Source organism: Strix uralensis, chromosome 1, assembly GCF_047716275.1.
Source record: "Strix uralensis isolate ZFMK-TIS-50842 chromosome 1, bStrUra1, whole genome shotgun sequence".
Taxonomy (NCBI): domain Eukaryota; kingdom Metazoa; phylum Chordata; class Aves; order Strigiformes; family Strigidae; genus Strix; species Strix uralensis.
The window spans coordinates 65,320,047-65,341,177 of record NC_133972.1 but is presented as its reverse complement, the minus strand read 5'-3'; the positions used below and the strand labels follow the sequence as shown (position 1 = coordinate 65,341,177).

The window sequence follows — 21,131 nt, the reverse complement described above, 5'->3', positions numbered from 1 at the left end:
TGAGATTATGAAGAGGAGAAGCAATATTGCTTTTCCAGGCTATAATCTGGATTAGTAGATATGGAGAGGATACTTTGTCCTCCCCAGAGACCTTTGCACAAAACCCAGTTAAGCAGGCTTTGTAAAATAACCAGGTGAGTTTTTTCTTTAATGTGTAAAAAGAAATGCCTCGAAGAAGTAGAATATGTAAATGAAATTTAATAGAAATTTATTAGTGAAATTAAAGGGTCCAAGAGCTCTTTTGTTCAGAAGATACAGTGGTGACTATGCTTTTACTGTATACTGATTTGTAGGAAATATTTTTGTACAACATTGATAAAACCAAACTCATTCCATAACTGACTCTCCTGGGAGCATTTAGCTCAGATATGGCATGGGGCTCCATGATGACCAAAATAGGTATGACAGTGAAGGGCTGGGATTGGTATTTTAATCATAAATAGTTTTTAGTAGGATTGCAATTATATTCATTCAAAATCCATCTTTCTGCAACCAAAGGAAATAGATTTGATGTACAAAACAAATTAAAATTTTAAGCATCTCTTGAAACCAGCATCTGCTTTGCCACAGAGTACAGCATCTTAGAATAAATAACCCAGTAGAAACCTTTTCACTGATATTTTCCGATGTTGTCCTATATGTAGTTTGCAGAAGCTATTATATGAAAATTACTTGGGTATTTGAAGCTTTTATTTTTTTAAGAGCAGCAAAATAACTCTTACTGTTTCCTATAATGTAAAGAATTTTTTTTTAAACTACATGATGGTAAAATTTTTTAAGTATTTATTGCTGAACAGCACGATAACAAAGTTCACCCAGTAGTTTTAAAGAATTGATGCCTATTAGATAAGTTTAATAGTTCAAGAAACATTTGAAATAATGTGTAGTATGAAAAACCCAGGACAAATGGCATCAAAGAACAGCCTGAAAAGTGGATGCGCCTTTCATCTGGCTGTGTTCGCTCCCACTATGTATGAATGCATTCTTCATTCAGACAAGTCTCATACTCTATTGTATAATTCCAAATAACTGTGACTTAATTCTACAGGTATGTAGGAGAATTTGTGAATGTAGGCAGTGTTTCACCTCTTCGGACTTTCAGGGTATTGAGAGCTTTAAAAACTATTTCAGTAATCCCAGGTAAGAAGCCCTGATCCTTACGTTTTGGCTCTCAGCTACAAGTGATTCTTTCTCTGTCTCTCTTTGTCCCTTTGACTGTTGTTTTTTTGCTGGTGTTTTGTCATTGTCTGTGTGTGACTTTCCCTTGTTACAGATACATAACTGAATTTGTGGACCTGGGCAATGTTTCAGCCTTACGAACGTTCAGAGTACTGCGGGCGCTGAAAACAATCTCAGTCATTTCAGGTGAAAATCAGGTTAAACACTCCGGCTGCAGTTAAAGCCTACATGCCATTTCCAGTAATAAACACAGTAATTACAAATTACTTAACCATAGATACTGATCAGGAAATGGAGAAATGTAGGGAATGTGACCTGTCAATAGAATACATTGTTCATATGTTTTTCCAATACTGTTTTTGTGGGCAGAAGGAATTAGAGTGCCTTCAAAATTACAGACCTCACTAAGACAAGTGCTGCTGTAAGAACAGTGGTATGCAGTGGCTCGTGAATCACATATGTAAAGTACTCATCCATGAACTGTATGAAAATTGCAATGAAACTCTTTTAAAGTCTTCGAATATTGATTTTTAAAAGTGGAAGGTTAATGACCTCAAAATGCATATTTGTGTTAAGAGCGCATCGATAGAGGAATCTAAGTCTGTGCTATGAGCTGAGGTTTCAAGACTGCAGGCAAAGATAGCCTGATTTGTCATGGTGTTTATCCATTTGCATGTGATAGAAACACTGTTTAAATTTCAGACCCTGGAGAGATCAGAAAATGTTTCATCATTGATTTTGGTAGGTTCAGCATTTCATCAACTCACATTTTCTCACATTTTCTCGGATATGATTTCTGCCCCTCCCCCCAAAAAATCAGTGTATTACTGATCTGGTAGTGAAAGAAGATCTTCTTTCATAGCTTTTTATCTAATCTATCACTATTTCTTAAAATAATAAATAATATTTACTATTAAGTAATTTATGCAGAGATGAGTCCACTGAGGACTAACCATATGACAATACTTTCTTGCCAAACGTTATCTATGGACAGGTCTCATTCAGCCTCAGTGTTTAACATCTATAACCTGCATGACAAGGTAGAGAAGATAGCAAAACCCATGCATGGTATATCCTATTGGTGATAATCCTGAACAGATGTTGGCAATTGCATGTCAAAAATATTCAAAACATTGAGACAACTGCTCAGATTCTCACACACAGATCTTTAAGGCTAGAAAGGCTTTTCCATCCGTTATATTATGCACATCTACACTATAATATAAATCTAAACAAAGTTTGTGGTGTAAACTTATAAGGATGTATATTACAACTAATCAGCAGCACTCACATGGAGTATAAGATAGAAATGGGAATTCTGGAACTGAGGTGTTAAGAAATCATACATATGTACCTAGGGCTTGCTCCCTCATTCCAACATTAATTAAAATCAGTGAAATTAGTAAAAGAGAAAGGTAGTTTTCACTGAAAGTGTATATCAAAATATAGCTTTTAAAGAATGCTTTAAGATGATCATTCGTTATGTCTGGTATTCCTTGAAATAAGTTCCTGTCTTAATTTTTGTCTTTAAGTTTAAAATGAATAATCAATTAGAGAGAGGATTTTTTAAAGTTTTCTCTAATTGGATTTCCATTAAGAAAGGATTTTTTTTTTCTTGGAAATAGAAAGTTGAGTACAGTTTTACAGATCATGTGGGATAATAGAGGCTAATCAGAAACAAAACCAGTTTCCTAGCTTCTTTTGCTAGCAATTTGAAGACTTAACTTGGAAGGACAGCCATCTCCAGGGGACAGCTTTTGCTTTCCATCTTGTCTTAAGCTTGAACCTTCTCAGAGCAGAGCCTGTCAATTTTGCTGATTATATACATAACAATCTTCTGCTGTCCCATATCAGAGTTGGAGCTGAAGCTTTTTTTGCACCAAATGATAAATTTTGACTTGTTTTTTAGTGGGGAAAAAAGGAGTATTGAGGTCCACTTCATTTAAAAATGCACCAAAGCCCTTCATTGATATTAAACCCTGAGTTGTTCCATTTGTTGGTTAAAAAAAAAAAAAAAAAAAGAGTATTATTTATTAGAGCAATACATAACTCACATTCTCTTTTTTCTTTCTGACTATTTGATTAGTTTTTTGATCAGTGCATTTTTAGGTACTAGTAGCTAAATTATTTGCTGACATAACTGCACAAAGATATGCTAATAAAATATCTGGCCTTAGATTTTATTGTCAAGATTACCTGTGCCCTGAATATGTTTAAATTACAGATGTGGAGAGCTACAAATTGCCATGGAACATCTAGCTGACTGTAAAACACAGCTAGGGTTTTTTTTTTAATGTTAGCAGATAATTTCAGAGGAGTCAGTTCATTTTTCAGTTAGACACATATATTTTAAAAGAAATATTGGGTATGATGCTGTGGTTTATTTGGAGATCAGTTTGAGTTTTTAATTATAACATAGGCTTATGCTGAGATGAAATATTTTTCCACAGTAGACTTAAAAATGAAAAGGTGATAAACAACTAATATCTTCCATGAGATTTTTGGGTTCAACAGCTAGAGAGAGAAGAAGAAGGTTATTTTTGCTTCCTTTTTTACATCTTAGGTGAAGAACGCTGAGATGTAGTCTCCTTTGCAAATATCTAAGCTTTTCCTCAATAAAATTGATCACACTTTTCCATCAGGTAGTTATATTTGCACAAACATGCTTGGACTCAGCATGCTCAGTGAAATTGCTTACCGAAAGTAATGGGCCAAGTCCTCCATGGTGTAAGGCTTCTGTCCAGCAAAGCACTTAGAGGCTGGTTTTCAAAGGCATTCTGCCTCACTTGAAATCAATGAGTTTCACTATTGACTCCAGAGGGAGCCAGTAAAGCTAACAATTAGTGCTTTTAAAAATCTCACCTACCTTTAATGCCTGACTCTAAGTGCACAAACAGGCACAGGAACATTTAGGGGACATGGACTCACAGGACTCAAAAAGATCTCCTAAACTCTCAGAGCTCGTTCCCCTGGCCTAAGGCTTCATTTAGTATAGTTCAGATCTGGCATATTTATTACCTGACTTGTTCTAACAGTCCTTCAAAGGTGGAGGTCTCATGATCTTCCTGAGAAGTCTGTTCCAGCACCTCATTGTTTTCACCATTGGAAGATTTTCCCTGGGAGAACGGGCTCAGATCCAGATTCAGCAACACAGATATTACCATCTACAAGCAAGCCATCTGCTTCCTGCTCACTGGAGATCTGGGGTTCAATTTGGTTGTCATCGTGCCTGTATCTCCTGCTTCCCAGGGCCATGGATCACCTGTAGGTCCTGTCTCTGAATCCTGACCCTCTTCTAGCCTCACTCTCTCTTGGTGCATTATCAGCTCTATATTTTGTACCCTACAGCCATGTGTAGGATGTCAGGTCAATGCCTCACCCTCTGTGGCAGCCCTTAACATGTCAGAGGACCTTCATGGATCCCCTCAACTTTCCCTTTTCTGCATTAAACATACTCATTTCTTTCTGTTTTCCAGTTGCCCATGGTATCAAGAGAAAACAAGCTTTGTACAGTAGCTGGAAATCTGTTTATCCAGACTCATTAAAAGAAAAAAGTTTTTAATTTCTTTGTTATCGCTTATGTTCAGGTGCTTAAAATAGGTAACATTTTCTCTATGAGAGCATAAAACTTTTAAGTGTCAGTGATTTTATTTATCAATTAGTGTCTTGCACATTGCCATGGCAACTGGATTTGTTCTTTTTCAGTCTAGATAGGAACCATGGTCAGCAGCAGAACAACCCACTAAAGTCACTCATTTGTCTCCCATTATCTGTGTATCCAAGACCCAGTGTGCTCAACAGGAACCCTTCCCATGACAACAGAGGGTCTCGAATCATAGTTTATCTGTATGGAAGTCACCAATGTTTTTGATAACTACTAATTGAGGTAATATAAAGCCCTGAGGTACACCCTCCTATGTCTCCCCATCAAAAGCCTGCAAAATGCAGCAGGCCATCATCATCACTAGAATATTGTAAAGTGCCTATATCCAGAGAAGGTCCACGGCTTTTTCTGGAACAAATGTGTACAACACAGACATCTCACATAAAATGACAGGATACCGGTGAAAGGTGACCTCATAGAAAATTGGGCCAAGGCACTTTGGGGCCTGATCCAGCTCTCATTTAAGTTAGTGTGAGTCTAAAATCTATAAATAGTTCTGCGAATGTTATCCAGTACTTTACTGATAGCCAGAACAGAGCTCGGAGCATAAGAATTAAGACTGTGTGGAGGAGACTGATCCTTGTTCACTGCTTCAGTCTCACTGAAGTCCTCTTACAGAGAGATAAATGTCATCTTTCTGGTGTGTAAATCATTTAACTCAAGAAGTAACTATCCCAGAACTAAGAAATATATTAACATTTGTGTTTTCCTTGGAGACTGGCCTGACAGTCACATTTCCATGCAGAGATGGTCTACAGGAATGCTGACAACCATTCAGGTTTGCCAGCATGTTATTAAACTCTTTGCTGTCCCATGTTCCAGTGGCTAATGACAAAATATGTTCATCAAGAGTGAACTCTTCTCTCCCCACATGCACATGACTCATGCAGACATTTACAAGATACGTGAGTATCCTCAGGAGAAGGAGTAGGCTAGGTGAGGACAATCCTGGTGCAAGTCACAGTTTTTTGGTTTTTTTTCTCTTTTTCTCCCTGTTCATTTCCAGACTGCATGAAAGTGTCTGATATTCTGTAGGTGATTGCCAACATCTGGTATGGATGTCATACTGAATTATGCTAATATTTCTCACATCTCATACAAGGAATGGACAGTGTTGCAGGATCTTGCCATTTCTCATTGTTTGGTGTTGCTTGCATTTTCCATGGTTTCTGATTTGCATTTGAAAACTGATTATTTGATTAACCTCTGAATGTGGTAATTTCTATCTACATTAGCAGGAATGTTTGGGCCCAATCCTTCTTGCTCTCTGCAGATGTCAGGCTGCCTATACAGCCCTCATTCTACTGATTTTGGATCTCGTGGTGTTTTTCATGTCATGCAACCAGGATTTGGCCCAGAAGTGTGGAAAGAATTCAGTGATTCAGGAAAAGCCTGTAGTGATTACTCCATAGGGAGTAATCTATAGACCCATTGTCATTAACGGGTGTAGATGTTACCCAGCATTGGATCTGATCCTCAGTTTTTTCTGCATGCTGCCTCGTTTGATGTTTGACTTGCAAGAATTAAGTAAATGCCTTTAATGCCCCATAAATAGTATCGTCTATTAAGCTATATTGCAGTGCTCTCATTGGCACTATTTCAAAGGAGGATTATTTATCTAGAAGATTTAACAGTGCTCTAAATTTGAATACATCTAGCATTGCTTTTAGAAAACATGGGATTGATTCAGAGAAATGCAGAGCACCTGCAAGAGGTTCTGGGTGTCCTTATTTCCCCTCAGACTTTCCATTTTTGAGGCACAGAAAGTTTAAATGAATGGTAATTTAAACACTTTGCTTAGCAGTGATGGATGCTACTTCATTTTCTGGGCAGATTTTGTTTTTAAAGGGTGAGAAAAAGCAGTTAGACTGTAAGTATACCACTCTCCAAATGGTTTTCCTGGAAAGTTTTAACAAAGGTCCAGGAGGCAGAGTACAAGTTATTTTTATATGGTCTTTAATTACAACAATTGTATTACTAAAGCATTCTCTTCTTAAACTGTTCAGAAACCTGCATGCTATTAAAACAAAAAAAAAAAAAAAAGAGAGAAAGAAAGTAAAGCAGAAAGCCCTCCCATAATGAAATTATGTGATACCTGCAAGGAATGAACTTGTAAAACTAATACTATAGGATTACTATTCTATTTAAAGCCCTAGTAAGTAAACTGAGAAAAACATGTTTCATGGAATGACCTTGAAATTAACAATACTGGGGCCTGATTTTGAAAACAGATAGTCTTTATTGGTGATTACAATTTTGTAGGTCTTGTTTCCTAATATTATCCCTATTCACATTAGGACTCCTATTGTCCTTGCCCATATAAGTAAGATTAATTAGTGTACTTAGGTGATACAAATATAGGCTCCAAGCTTGTATTTGTATTACAAACAAATAAATGTGCTGCAGGGATTTCACAGAGGGTACGCCAGTAAAAGAATTTGTGGTTTGGCTTTTTTCCCTTTCTTAAGACTTGGTTTGCATTTGGACTTACCTAGTTTCATCAGCTTCAGTGAAGAAACATCTGTGCATTCAAAGGACAACCAATGATAAGAATAATCAAAAATATTTCAGAATATTAGATAAAATAATAAAAAAATTATTTTTTCCCACCTCATTACTTGTTTAAGACTTGGCTGTCTTAAATGTCTTATAATCTTAACAATGGATAAGGGTGAGACCCCAGGAAGTCCTTCAGAACTGGACTACAACTAAACCTACTTTCACTTCAGGTATAAAGTTCACCCAAGACAAGATTATCAGAAGAGCTAAGCTTTTTATTTAGGTATCAAATAGGTAGACAAATCTACAGATGGACTGAAAAGTTCAAAGTTGGCCTTTTTCTAGGTACTTGAATAGAACTGACCTCATTTGTAAAATCTCTTTCTGGTGAAGAAGTGCAGATAGCATGAAAATCCACCTTTTGCTTAATGTTTGTACTGCAATATTTTTTGCTATATTTTTGAGTAGAGCAGGGGGCTGTCTAACTGCTCCCTCTTTACCATGTCACAAACTAGCTTTGAAGAGGCAAACAAAGAATTTAGTGGAGAAAAGGGGCTATCCACACTTGATGGGTCAGTCCCTTTTGGTTAAATGGACATTTTACAGAGGTTAATATCATTCACAGGTTAACCTAATGACAATCCCCTATGCAGGAGTGGAATATTTTAGGCCGCTGGATACAGGAACTGCTGGACCTGTTGGCCATTCTAGCAGCTCATCCTCCTTTGAGAAATGATCATTTCTCCTTACTTTAACTGCAGAATTTTAAGCAAGACCAAAACTCCATTTTGCCTTCCTATGAGTCCTCAAGTACATTTTCATATTTTAAATTATACAGTACTAGCTCAACCTTTGTGGCTGCCAAACTCTTGTGGTGGAATTCCAGGGAACTGAGATTTAATGTGTATGATCATATTCAATGTGTTTCTGAATATTGACCAGGAGAATACTTCCTGTTTCCTCTTTGCATTTTCTTGTTTCCATTTAACTCAATTTCTCTTACTGCTGCCATACCGGTGACACTGATTATCAGAAGCACTGATTATAATTTATTGAATATTAATTAAATATAAATAGGAAAGAAACAACAAAATTGCTACTACTGTGCAGCTGATATTAACATCCAACTACAGCACACAAGTTTAGAAGAAGGGTCTTTTTCTAAAGAGTGTTTTTTGTCGTATTCATGTAATATTCAATCAGCTCAAATAGTGCTGATCTCCAGGAACATTTCAAAAGCAAGCAATATCTTTTGAGAAAACAATATAATAATTAATATCTGTATATTTATAGAATAATAAACTGGAGCTAGCGTTACAGGGTGAAATAACACAGGACAAGATAATTTGTGTGACCCAAGCCTTTGGTGTTTGCAATACAATGTTTTATCTACATTGGCAGCATATTATAAAATGATTAACTTCACCCAGGTATTGTTGGAGCCTCAGGTTGTTTTACTCAAATAGTTTTCACTGAGTTTATTTGATTGACCGTATTATTTGGCTTATTTCTAATCCCAAATTCTTGTTGTCTTAAGCAAATGAACTGAAGGCAGAGGAATTATTCATATGAGAACAACAAGCTGGATTTGGCACTAAAATATGTAAAATAATCATGGAATAAATAACATTTACGTACCTCTTCATCTGTTTGTGTGAGGGATAAAGTTATCAGAATCACCTGAATGATTTAAAACTAATTCATATTCTCAAAATTCAATGGGATTTAGGCTTTACAGTCTTTACTGCAGCTCCATGAAAATATGAAAGACATTCCATACTTTCTTTATCCATGAATATTTTTGTATCTCACTGTTCCTCCATCCAGTTATTTCCCTCCATTTTTAAATCAGTATTTGTGTAAGAATAATACCAAAACTTTTGTCCAGACAAATGTAGGCCAAACTAAACATTCACAGGGATCACTTGTCTCTCGTTTCTACCATCCAGTTACAAACACGTAGTAGAAACCTTCCGATTTTCCCTTACGTGGAGATTTTCATCATGAAAAGTATATATCTGCAGACATGTTTCAGCATCTCAGTCTATAAACTCTTGGCTTTTATCTCCCTAGGACTGAAGACCATTGTAGGGGCACTTATCCAATCTGTTAAAAAACTTGCTGATGTGATGATCCTGACCGTTTTCTGCTTGAGTGTCTTTGCCCTCATAGGCCTCCAGCTCTTCATGGGCAACCTGCGACACAAGTGTGTCAGGGACTACACCAAGTTTAACTCTACCAATGGCACGTTGTACTTGAATGGCAGGATGTGGAACACTTCAGAGGAATTTCTTAGTGATCCAGGTAAGCTCTCCTTTACTCTGTTGTCTGTTTTTTGTTGTTTTTTTCTATTATTATATTGACCAAAATCTATATGTGAATCAGCAAATGTAGCATTACATGACTACTGGCTCTTCATGATGTTGATGTGGTTTTGAAAGATCTAGGTAGCTTTTTCTGATCTCTGTGGTGCCTTCACAGTTCATGCTGAAAGTATTTCTGGTACTTTCCTATGATACAGACTAAAGTCCTTGTTGCATCATTCATGATTTTCATAGTTTTGGGGTGTCTTATATTTTTCTTAAAGCTCCCATTCCTGGAATTAGGCAATCACGTGAAAATTTCAACTCTGTGTGTGGTCTGGTTTGCACACTGTTTCTTTTAGACAATGTACAGTTATTACATTTTCTAGCAAAACTTCAAAATTTGAATTAAGGGTCTTAAAAAATATGAACGGGAAGATGAGCAATTCAGTATTTGCTAATCTGAAAAATTCTAAGAGCATTTTTGTAAGGAAATCTTATGCTATTAGGGCCCTAACTCATCATTGATGTTGCTCTGATGTTTATTATCAAAATACTTGTTTTCTAGGCCAAAGCAATTTTTGATACTCTACAGTCTGCTATACTTTGCATTACAATGACATAGGTTCACTGAACTAATTAATTAACGTTAAAAAAAAAAAAAAAAAAAAAACAAAACGTTTCATGTAAATAAACTTCAGAATGTAAACAAGTGGCACAGCTGTTACTGCTCCAAAACCTGAGTTACCAGAGGACCCACCCCAATTGCAGTGGACATGGACTCACATCTAAAACAATTCAATTATGCTCTTGAGGGAAGGAAGTAGACTGATGTGCATTGGTAGGAACTTGTGACCTTTGGTATTTTATTTATTTTGAGAAGAATGAACCACATAGTCAACTCATTAACTGGAAATTTGTTTGGGAGGAAGTGACATGGTGTCATGGGGTACCTCAGCTCTGACTGTGTGGACCCTACAGTCCTATATGTCCAGACATCTGCACTATAAAGACCTTGTGCTTCACTCCTCAAAGTTGCCTGGCTTGACCCAGGGTTCTCTAGAATGCCTGGCACACAGTTGCCTCCAACTCCTGCTGGCTTCTCAGTGTTGTACACCTCTTAGCCAAGCTATGTGGTCCAGGGATTGGGCCAATTCCCACCATTCCCCACTGGTGACTTCTGGCCTTTCTGCTCAATTCCTCTCCCTGCAGTCTGAGCAGCCCTGGAAGCAGTGGTGTTAGAAAGGTTACATTCCAGGAATAAAAAGCTCAACATTGGTGTCTTTAATGCATGATGTTGTTGATGCAACATTGAGGAAGGGCAGCTCACAAACCTCTGGCTGAATGACAGTTGTCTTTGGGATTGACCCTGACCATCAGATTATGTGTCCTCTCAGTGTCCCTGTATCAGAGCCTCTTGTCAACTGAAAGGGGAAAGAGCTCTGCGCCAGAACTAAAAAACCACACTGGACCTATGCTGGCTGGTGATGAGCCTGCTGACATGTTTTCCCACCCATGCTCTCTGTGCTTCCAGCTTGGACATGAGTGCTCATGGAGCTAGTAAAGATATCTGTGCACCTGTGATGGATTAAGACACTTCATGGCTCCTCCACCCACAGATAACTGACAGTTGTGCGAGGTGCGGCTCTCCCTCTTTCATAGGGGCACTGAGAGATAAAACAGTGGTGTCTAGAACTATAAAGCCCTGCAAAAAAGTTGGAGGGATGAAGTAGAGCTGTGAAGATAGTCTGGCTCTCTGGAAATGGAAGTAGGGTAAATGTACCACTGGATAGTCTCTATAAAAGTATAGTTAATGTCAGGGCCAGCTGCAGCATTGCTTTAAATGGGAGGAATTGTACTGCTGCTCCAGCATACCATGAGCAAGTTTATTTGTGTAGTCCTGATATGGGGAGGAGGGGAGACACTCCCATGCATCCATTTTGTAAACCCAGCAATGGTTAATATGGTCATGAAAATATACTTGTTACCACTAAAGGAAATTTACCTATTACAAAGATAATCAACTTGGTGAGGTAATGGATTAAAGTGAATTAAAGTTTGACCATGTGATATTAGTAGTAAGTAATAATATCAATTAATGTTTTCATGTTTTCATAATGTCTGAAAATAAAGACATAGTTCCTTGTGACAAACAGCCATCAGTTATGGTGGATGGACTAAAATGATTTAAACAGTTCAAGTGTTGAGTCAGTGCAGCAGGCCACTGAAGAACTAGAAGAAAAGTAGCTTTTTAGGAAAAATGTACTGACCTCTGAATAAGAATAATTAAGTGTTCCTTGAAATGCTGGAGAAGGTGGCTTAGCTATTAGGCTAGGGAGACCAATATTAAGTAGGATTTTCATTTAATGTTGACTGTTGCACTAAAGCAATTCAGAAATGGAAAGACAGGCTTATTTTGTAACTAGATGGGATAGTGATTTATATTTCATTTTGCATAAGTATTATGGTGAAATGAAGTGACTGTTTAGCAGAGTAGTACTGACCACAATTTAATAACAGTCTGAATTTCAAGTACTGCAGGGAATTAAGCAACAGATACAGTTAGATTAAAGTGTAGGCAGGCCAAATTAGATAAAAAGAGGAATATATTAAGAAATAGAGTAGTGTCAGTGTTTATTCTGAAGAAGAACTAGAGAAGAAAATTGGCCAACATGTTGAGATAGTAGAGTTCACTCAAAGGGAGCAGAGACAATTATAAAAGCTCTTTGGAGACCTAAAAACCAATGTGACTGAGTTACTTAGTTTGGAGCAGCAATACTAATCTAAAAACCAGAAAATATAAACCTGAAATATTGTCAGAGATTGATAATAATACTTTTTTAAAAAAGAGGAATGTAAAGAAATAAATGAGTGAAAAACACTCAAAAGCAGAATTGGAAAAATGAATTGTTAATTCTGTTCATCAGGGCATCAAAATAAAGAATCAAAACAGGGTGATATGCCAGTTCTGTTCTTCTTGGAGAGCAGAAGTTTGCTTTGGATTCTTTAAGAGAGTTTTTAAGGTTTTAAAGGACAGCGGGGAGCCTCTGACATGGCATCAGCCTCCTCTTGTACCTTTGAACATTTTTGTATGAATGAAAAAACAAAAATTAATGAAACCCCTTAAAAGGGTAATACAGTGAAGAATTGCCTGGTGCTGCAGAGGAAATAGCTGAGAGACTTAGTCATGATGTGCAAAGAAAGATAAAAACTGGTTTTCAGTCTTTCTAAGCCTTTTTAAACTTGAGATAACTGTGTGCCACAGGCACTTGGTACAGGAGACATTTTGGTCTTGTAGAAGGCCTGGGACAGCTTCAGCTCCACTTTTTTATTCAAAACTGACTTGATATCTGGACTAAACTGTGTCATCTTTCAATAAATCCTTTCAGCCCCCAGGCAGGAAATTTTTCTCATCTGTCTTCTCAATCATCTTATTTTCATTTTATAGTTGGGGAAAAAAGCCAGTTTATAAACTGTGCATCATCACTGGCTTAACCACAATTATGTGGTAATACTTGATTTTTCGTTGATCCTTGAGGAAATAACCACCGTGCCCCCAGGGTTCAGGAACTCCTTCCCTTAGCTAAACATTCAATACCTACATGTCCTTCCCTGCTCTACCGCTGTGGTCACCACTACTATCTTGACTGATGGTGCAGGTGCTGCCCAGCCCCTCTGCTACCCCTGTTCCTGCCTCCACCACCAATAAAGGCAGTGTGCCAGCACTAGCAGTGGTGGTGGCAGGAATTGTGGTGACAGAATAAAAACATTTTTTCCTAAATCTGTGCATGATAGATCCATAAGCAGTAAGCCCCCACCACATCCCCTTTCAGGCCTTTGACTGTTACTTAGTCTTTCTTGCATGAACTTGTCAATCCTACATTGCAAGGTTGCTAGCATTGTTGAGAATTGTTGGGTTCTCTCCTTTTGTTGTACATCTGCCATGAGATGATCATATAAACTAAATCCCATAAGGATTAAGGATTTTCTACTTATGCATCCAATACTTTGCTTGTTCTTTCCATCATTTCAATGGCTCCTGAAGCTGGAGGAAGTGCCAGGTAACTCAGGAAGCAAGGGACAGAGCCCTTAAGCAGTGGGAAAATTCATACTGAGATCTCTTCCATTTAGCTTCACTAATCACTAAGTCCTAGCATACAAAAGTGACATTGAATATTCCTAATCAGACTGTCAAGAAGGGGACTTTCATGGCATTGTCATTAAAAGCTTAATTCTGTGAAAGAAACTTCATCTAAGTTACTGTAGGTGCCTCTGTTGCCTCAACTTAGTTACTGAGCACAGCAGTCATGTTAAGGTGAGACACCTGCTTGGTGTCTCCTCAACCCACAGTGGAGATGCAGGTCTAAAATCTGACGTTTGGTGGGCACATCTATCTCATGATCAACAGGAGGATTTTTCTATTCTTTCCACCAATTTAAATGACTTTAGGTCTTCACGATTTACAGACCAACCTCAAAGAATAAGGCTTATCAGAAAAGTTATTCCAGTCTGGTTTTGCATCCAATGAATAATGCTTGCCACTGCAAACCTAGGAAGGGGAAAAAGGAAGATTAAGGCAGAAATCGCTCATCAGGTGTCCCAGCCTCCTCTGTAGGACTGTTCTTTGCCTGTATGAATGGAGTGTGTGGTGGGGGACAGGTGAGCATTAGATAGAATCGGGCTAAAAAATTCTTGATATCAAATGCCAATGGTAAAGTTAAAATGGAGACACAGCTCATTCATCTGGGAAAACAATGACTACTGGTAAGTAATTTCTTTCCTACCTGCAGTTATTGATTTTGTAAGGGACTGCAATCAATAAACCCAAGGAGGATTATTTTTAGACATTAATAATAACAACAAACCTGGGAATCAGAAGTTGTAGATGCAGCAGTGCTCATATATAATAATGAAACAAAGAAATAAAAAAAGTAGAAAATAGTGATAGTTTACATCCAGAGCATTATGAAAATTATGTGATCAAAATATCAATAACAAAGTTATTGAGCTGTCAGTTATCTTTAGGAGAGCTAATAGATTAGAAATACCAGCTGACTGAAAAACTGCAAGCTTAATTCCAATACGTGTAAAGATTTCTAGGAAAGCAACTGCAAATAGCATACTTGAAAGCCTGTCGTATGTTGTGGTGTTTAAATTAAAGATGTGTTTGATGAAGTGAAGCTTTATGAATGTGTAAAATAGAGTGGATTGAAAGCTATATGATGTCAGATATGTCACTGGCTTAGAGAGACAAAAGATGTACCAATGGACTGAGTGTAGTTGATTCACATGGCTGATGACTGTAGAATCTTTAATGTCATTTATGTATTCCATTACTAAAATGGATTATTGACAAGTCAGTAAGTAGTAAGTAGAAATCTGGGTTTAAATAGTGTGTTCTTTTGTAGAGCAGAGCTCAATGGAAGTGCTGAAAACATAAGAAAAAACACTTAAGAAAAATCCTTTAAATATAGTAAAATTAGTATAAAATCACTTACAAAATTATAGTGTCAAACCCCAGTATTTTTTTTTTTCTTTAAAATAAATACCCTACTTAAAGGGATCTTGTTTAAGGGGAGGACTGAAAGGGTCTTGTTTTCAAAGTGTTCTATGTATATTTTCTCTCAAAATCAGTGTCTTGTAAGGTAAAATAAAAGCCTGTAATTCCCTTTAGATAAACCTGTCCAAGATATTGAAATAAAAAAGTTTTAAAAATAAAGTAAAATAATGTTTAAGCTTTATTAACTTTTTACTGGGAGGGTTCAGCTGCTATTTTTATAGCTTAAGAGAGGACTTTTCAGGGTTGGGTTTCTTTTTATTTTTTTCCAGGCTAGTTTCTGGCATTCATTTCATGGCAGTGATTTTTCTCTTCTTCTGAAGTCAAACTATGTAGTTACCAAAGGTCTGGGGATAAAAAACTTTAATTACAAAGAAAAAATCCAGATAAAGAGAAATGTAACATCTGTTTTGTCATCTCCAGTTAGACCTGGAAGACTTATGGTTGCTTCAGGTTCTGTATTTAGAAAGATGTATAAAATACATTAAGTTTAGGTCCTTATTTTAGGTACCTAGTCTTTGCAGCTCCCAGTTACATCCAACAAAGTGATAGGAGTGATTTGGAGATGGAACTTTCTGAGGTGGCCTCTGGAGGAGCCTGCTTCATTTTCCATCCCTTAATCATACTAGCAGTCTGGGAAGATGGTCCAACTGAACCAACCATGTTAGATGCCTAAGGTTGAGCAACGTGAGCATAGATGACCTTTGGTGGCAGAGCAACTGGGTGAACATTGATGTGTTACCCATCCAAATCATGGTTTTCTTGGGTCCTTGAGAAGGGATCACAGGCTTGTGGGAAGCAACTGGTCTCGCATGTGGTGTGAATGCAATCACAGCCAGCCTGACTGCTGAGAGCTGATATATCAGGAGCAGTTCCAGACCAATATGAAATAATTCTAGAGCCTTTCCACATCCTCCTAGGTGTAATGTACTGTTGAATTAAATGGGCATGGATATTGAGGCATATGTCTGTGAATATATAGAAATATATATGTGTTTATATAGATACAGGTGTGTGTACATAAATATCTTTAAGCTCTGTGCCTGATTGTTAGCTCTGCCAGACGAATTGCTTCATTTTTTATTTCAGAACCACTGAAATGGAACTGTATGAACAGATATTCTGAAATTGTATGAGAACTGTATGGAAAATAATGATGTCCAAATCAGATAATAAATGTAGCAAGTTTGGGGAGAGCTGAAGTGTTTGAGGTGGTGTCTGAGGTGGTAATAGAAGACAGCGAGTGTTTGATGAGTAATTATGGAGGTGGGAAAAAAGAGGGAAGCAATAAATCAGGATGAGACTGGAATAGGTGTTTTATTATGTATGATTATATATGAACTAATGATTAAGACAAAGAACCTCTCTGGGCTTTCAGACTGTGCTTGTCAGCATGGAACCTATTCACGTTACTCCACCGTTAACTGTAGATATTGTGGTTCTGTTCAGGTGCTGTGGATCTTTTCATAAATAGCTTCATAAATGCTCAAACGTTAATGCTCTGATGTGTTATTAACATGGGTATTGTACCTGTGCACTTTAATGTTTTAAGCTAAATAGAAAAAGAAAGGCCCAGAGGAAGAAGTGCAAGGTTCAGAAAAACATAGGACTTGGTACTGTTGTATCCAATATGGTCTCTTCCAGACCCTTCAGTAGGATTTGTTTTTGGCCTTATGGTAAAAGAGTAAGTTCTTATCTTGGAAGAATTTGTAAAACAGGAGGATTGTCTCCCAGGTACATTTCTTTTGCTTTCATCACTGCATTACTGCTCACAGAAAGGACAGATCTATTAAAGGAAAGTTCTGCCATGGAAGATTCAGACTGAACTTTTTCAGAGTTTTCCTGCACCTTCAAATTGTTCATAAACTACCAAACTAATATTCCACTTGACTTACACAGTGATGTGCATTTGAAAAGACCTCATCTGCATCCTTTGGAGCCTGTCCATGGACTTCTGCTTGCTCCAGGTCCAGCAATAACATGCCTTGCAAAGGCAAGAAGCAGCTTTCACTTTTAACTCTGAACAGTCAGCTGAGGTGCACTGTGAGCCAACTGGCAGAGAACAGCTTGCATTGCTGCTTTCCCTTATTGCACTGCTTCTAAGAAATAAGTAAAGAAATATTTTCTCCTGATACTTTTCATCAACTGAATTCACCCAAGTGAGGTGGAGATAAAATATGGGAGTTTCCAGGCTCAGTCTGGCCTTGGTGTACATACAGCAGCATCTGTCTGTGGCACAGAGCAGCCCAATGTGTTCCAGAAGAAATTAGTAGAGCCTGAAGTATAGATATTTTTCTAATTTCTTATTAACATTAATTATTATAACTGTGGATATCCTTATCTACATAAGCAACAAATCTTTCTTTGAATGTTTTGGTCACAGGGGCAGCCTGCGGCAGTAACTTCAGCAGTTGAAATGTCAAGTGTAGTGAAAAATATTTCCTTTATCTTTAGTTTTGCAATTTTTTTTCTTTTTTGTTTTTCCTTTTTTCCCCCTCCATTTCTTAGGACAAAAACCTTGTTATCACATTCTGTGACCAGGAGCACACAAAGCTGCCTGTTCTCATTCTCCAGAATGCATGCTATTTTTGACTCTGATAGTCACCTCTTTTCTAAGAAAAAAGATCTCAGTTTTTTCAATCGCTCTTATTAAACTTTTCCCAGTCATTCTCATTACCCACCTCTTAATACCCTCCAGTCCATCAGTTACCCTCTTGAAAGCAATGCTGTGGTCTCCCTTCTGGATCAGAATCACAGAAACATTTAGGTTGGAAAAAACTTTAAGATCATCGAGTCCAACCATAAACCTAACACTGCCAAGTCCACCACTAAACCACGTCCCTAAGTGCCACATCTACACCAAATACCTCCAGGGATGGTGACTCAACCACTTCCCTGGGCAATCTATTCCAGTGCTTGACAACCTTTTCAGTGAAGAAATTTTTCCTAACACCCAATCTAAACCTCCACTGGTGCAACTTGAGGCCTTTTCCTCTTGTCCTATCACCTGTTACTTCAGTCGGCTGTCGACCAACACTCCCAGGTGCTTTTCCACTGGGCAGCTTTCCCCAAGCCTGTAGTGTTTCATGGGGTTGTTGTGACCCAAGTGCAGGACCTGGCACTGACCCTTGTTGAAGCTCATACAATTGGCCTCGGCCCATGATCCAGGCTGTCCAGATCCCTCTGTAGAGCTTTCTACCCTCAAGCCCAACTCATCTGCAAACTTACTGAGGGTACACTCTATCCCCTTGTCTGGATCATTGATAATGATGTTAAACAGAACTGCATGAGACAAGCCACTGGTTTATAGGTTGTTTCCCTTATAGTACTCCATCCTGTTCCTCCTGTTTCTCAATATTACATTGTTCTTTGATCATAGCTTCATATTACATAAAAGTGTTCATTAAAGATCCATAAAAGTTCCATATCTTTACCCGAACTGATGCAGGAAATTTAAAACTTGACAAGGTTATGGATGGGTGAGATTTTCTCCTCTGCTTTCCTTCACATTCTGACAACATAATTTCTCACTTTGCATTTCTCCACTCATTTTTTTTAGTGGAATAGGCCTCTCTAGTGTTCTTTATTCGGTCCTGGTTTTGGACTTGATTTACCTGGAGAATACTGCATATAGTAGATTTTGTCACCTTTCTGCTCACCTTTTCTTTCCCTTGTACTTATAAATGTAATAAAGTGGTGCAGATACAGCCCTCTGTTAGCCTGAAGAGATACTGCACATTGACTTTTCATCTTAACCTTTGTCTTTTGTCTCTTAGCCAGTTTTTGATCCAATTCATTTATTTTCTCTATCACAGTACAAGCAGGAGTATTTTCTTTTATTTCTGGCATCTGTCTGTAAACACAAATGCATTTGACCCTTGCAGCAGCTTTTGATTTTAATTCTTTTGTGTGAAATATATAAAAAAATTCCACAAAACACAAAACCTCTACAAAACTTCTGGAGAGCACGCTTCAGCATTTTGCTGCCTATTCATGTGAAGTGTATGTCTAAACAAGTGGTACTAAATATGCTTTTAGTTATGTGCTATGCAGCCTACAGCCCTAAGAGCATGGGTCTGCATGACTGGTCAGACACAGAGACGTGGAAGGAGGTTATCTGAAGATGTTTAAAAGCCAGCATGTGTATTTATTGCTAGTCATTGTCTCTTGTCTTCCTTGGGATGCTCATGGACTTGGCACGGTCTCCAAGCCAATTTGACAGCATCTAAATTCTCTGCTTCCTTCTAGTCCACGGCTCCAAACGCCCCTGATGTGCTTTTCCTTCCCTCCTGGCATGCTTTTCCTTCCCTCGGACCATACAGGCAGCACAAACCAGGTACTGTGGATCTTTGAGGCTTTCAGAGCCTCTTCCTAGTGCACGGGAGCCATCTAGCAGAGGGCTTGATTGATATTTTTAGTGTCTTTTCTTCAAAGAGGGGAAAAGCTGTACTATCAAAATCGGACACATTTTCCATGCTGTGGTGACTGCTGAGCCCTGGCTGAGAAATTGCTTCTTTGGCTTGTCTCAAGCATGGGGAGAAGCACTCATAGGAGCCTAGTAGAGACACTCGAGCTTAAGGAGACCACTTTCCTCCCAGCATCTTGTTGTACATTTTTCTACAACCTCCTCCCAGCCCCTCCATACCTCCTGTAGGATAGCTCATGCCCAGAATTCAAGGCTGTAGTTACCCTGAAATCATGTATTAGCCAATGCTGTCTATAAGATTCTCAAAAAAAAAGTTGTCCCCTTGATGTCTGCCCCCTCTACCCACCCAACCATCCTCACAATTAACTCTTCTTGTTCCTTTTTTAACTGAAGTTTTGAAAATGTCCTTCCAGATGGTTACAGGGTAAGGTGGCAGTAGAGAGCTGGGACAGAAGCCAGTGTCCAGGGGAAGAGGGAGGGAAGAATGGGGAGCAAGAAGGGAGAGGAGAGCACCCAAGAGCCTGTGAAACCCAGCAGAAGGGCCAGCAGCAGCAAATGCCAGGGGACAGCAGAGGAGAGACAGATCCCCTGTCATGGGGTGAGCAACAGGAGAGTAACTGATTATTATAATTATTTGTAACCCCTTTTAGCAGGGAAGAACTAACTGGCAGTGCTATTTATTCCCAAGCATTCTTCCCTAATAATACCCTTAATACAGCCTGTTCTATCGCTTTTGTGAGGCATGTTTTTCATCTTCAAACTCAATTTCATTTATTAGAGACTTCACCGTATGTGACACAGTGTGCACACAGCAAGTGCAGCAAGGATTCGTTTTAATTATTATGTACTACGAGGAGGTACAGTGTGTTTGTGCCGGTGGGCGAAAGGGTGAGGAGGGGGTGTTATCTATTTTGTTTCTATGTCACGTATCACAACTGTAACATGATGGGGCTTTCTGAATTGCATTTTAAATTTGGAATTGGGACGTTCGGTGGCTGTCAAGTGCTTTCTGCCAGCCATAGCACAGGGAGAAAATCTCCAACTAGCAAGCACCCGTGTGGCTGCAATAAATAGTCTGAGATAACAGACACCTCTCTGAAGTTATTGTTAGAAAGTCAGCCAGAGGACTCTTCTCTGGGCAGTGACGAATGATATTTGAATGCTGCTCTTTATGCAAGTGTGATAATATATAGGTGTTTTTCAAATTGGAATGAATTTGTTGTGAGACGAGTCAAAATATGATTTCAGTTGGGTCTTTGAAGGAGAAACAGAAGCTGGACTCGGAAACCATGTTAGCTGATGCTAAATTTTTTTTATTTTTCTGATCTGGAAAATTTTCCTTTCCTCTGCACAGAAATGAAGAGGTTTTCTACCCTGCAGCTCTATGTACCCCACTGACTTTCTTCTCAGTGGTATGATGTAGGTGTGGAAAGCATAGGCTGGAGCATAATTTTAGTTAGAAAACATTATTTTTTGAGGAAGTTTGTCTTTTTTTTTTTTTTT

General features: G+C 38.2%; 1 protein-coding gene across 4 annotated transcripts in view; it reads left to right on the top strand.

The window, feature by feature from the left end:
• The window catches only part of LOC141943660 (sodium channel protein type 5 subunit alpha-like), a 223,804-nt gene that overhangs the window by 57,034 nt on the left and 145,639 nt on the right, over positions 1-21,131 (top strand). For all 4 annotated transcript variants that reach the window (XM_074869336.1, XM_074869320.1, XM_074869328.1 and 1 more), the window contains exons 6-7: positions 1,274-1,365; positions 9,416-9,646. In XM_074869336.1, coding sequence (XP_074725437.1) covers positions 1,274-1,365; positions 9,416-9,646 — 323 coding nt within the window. The remainder of the gene's footprint in view (positions 1-1,273; positions 1,366-9,415; positions 9,647-21,131) is intronic.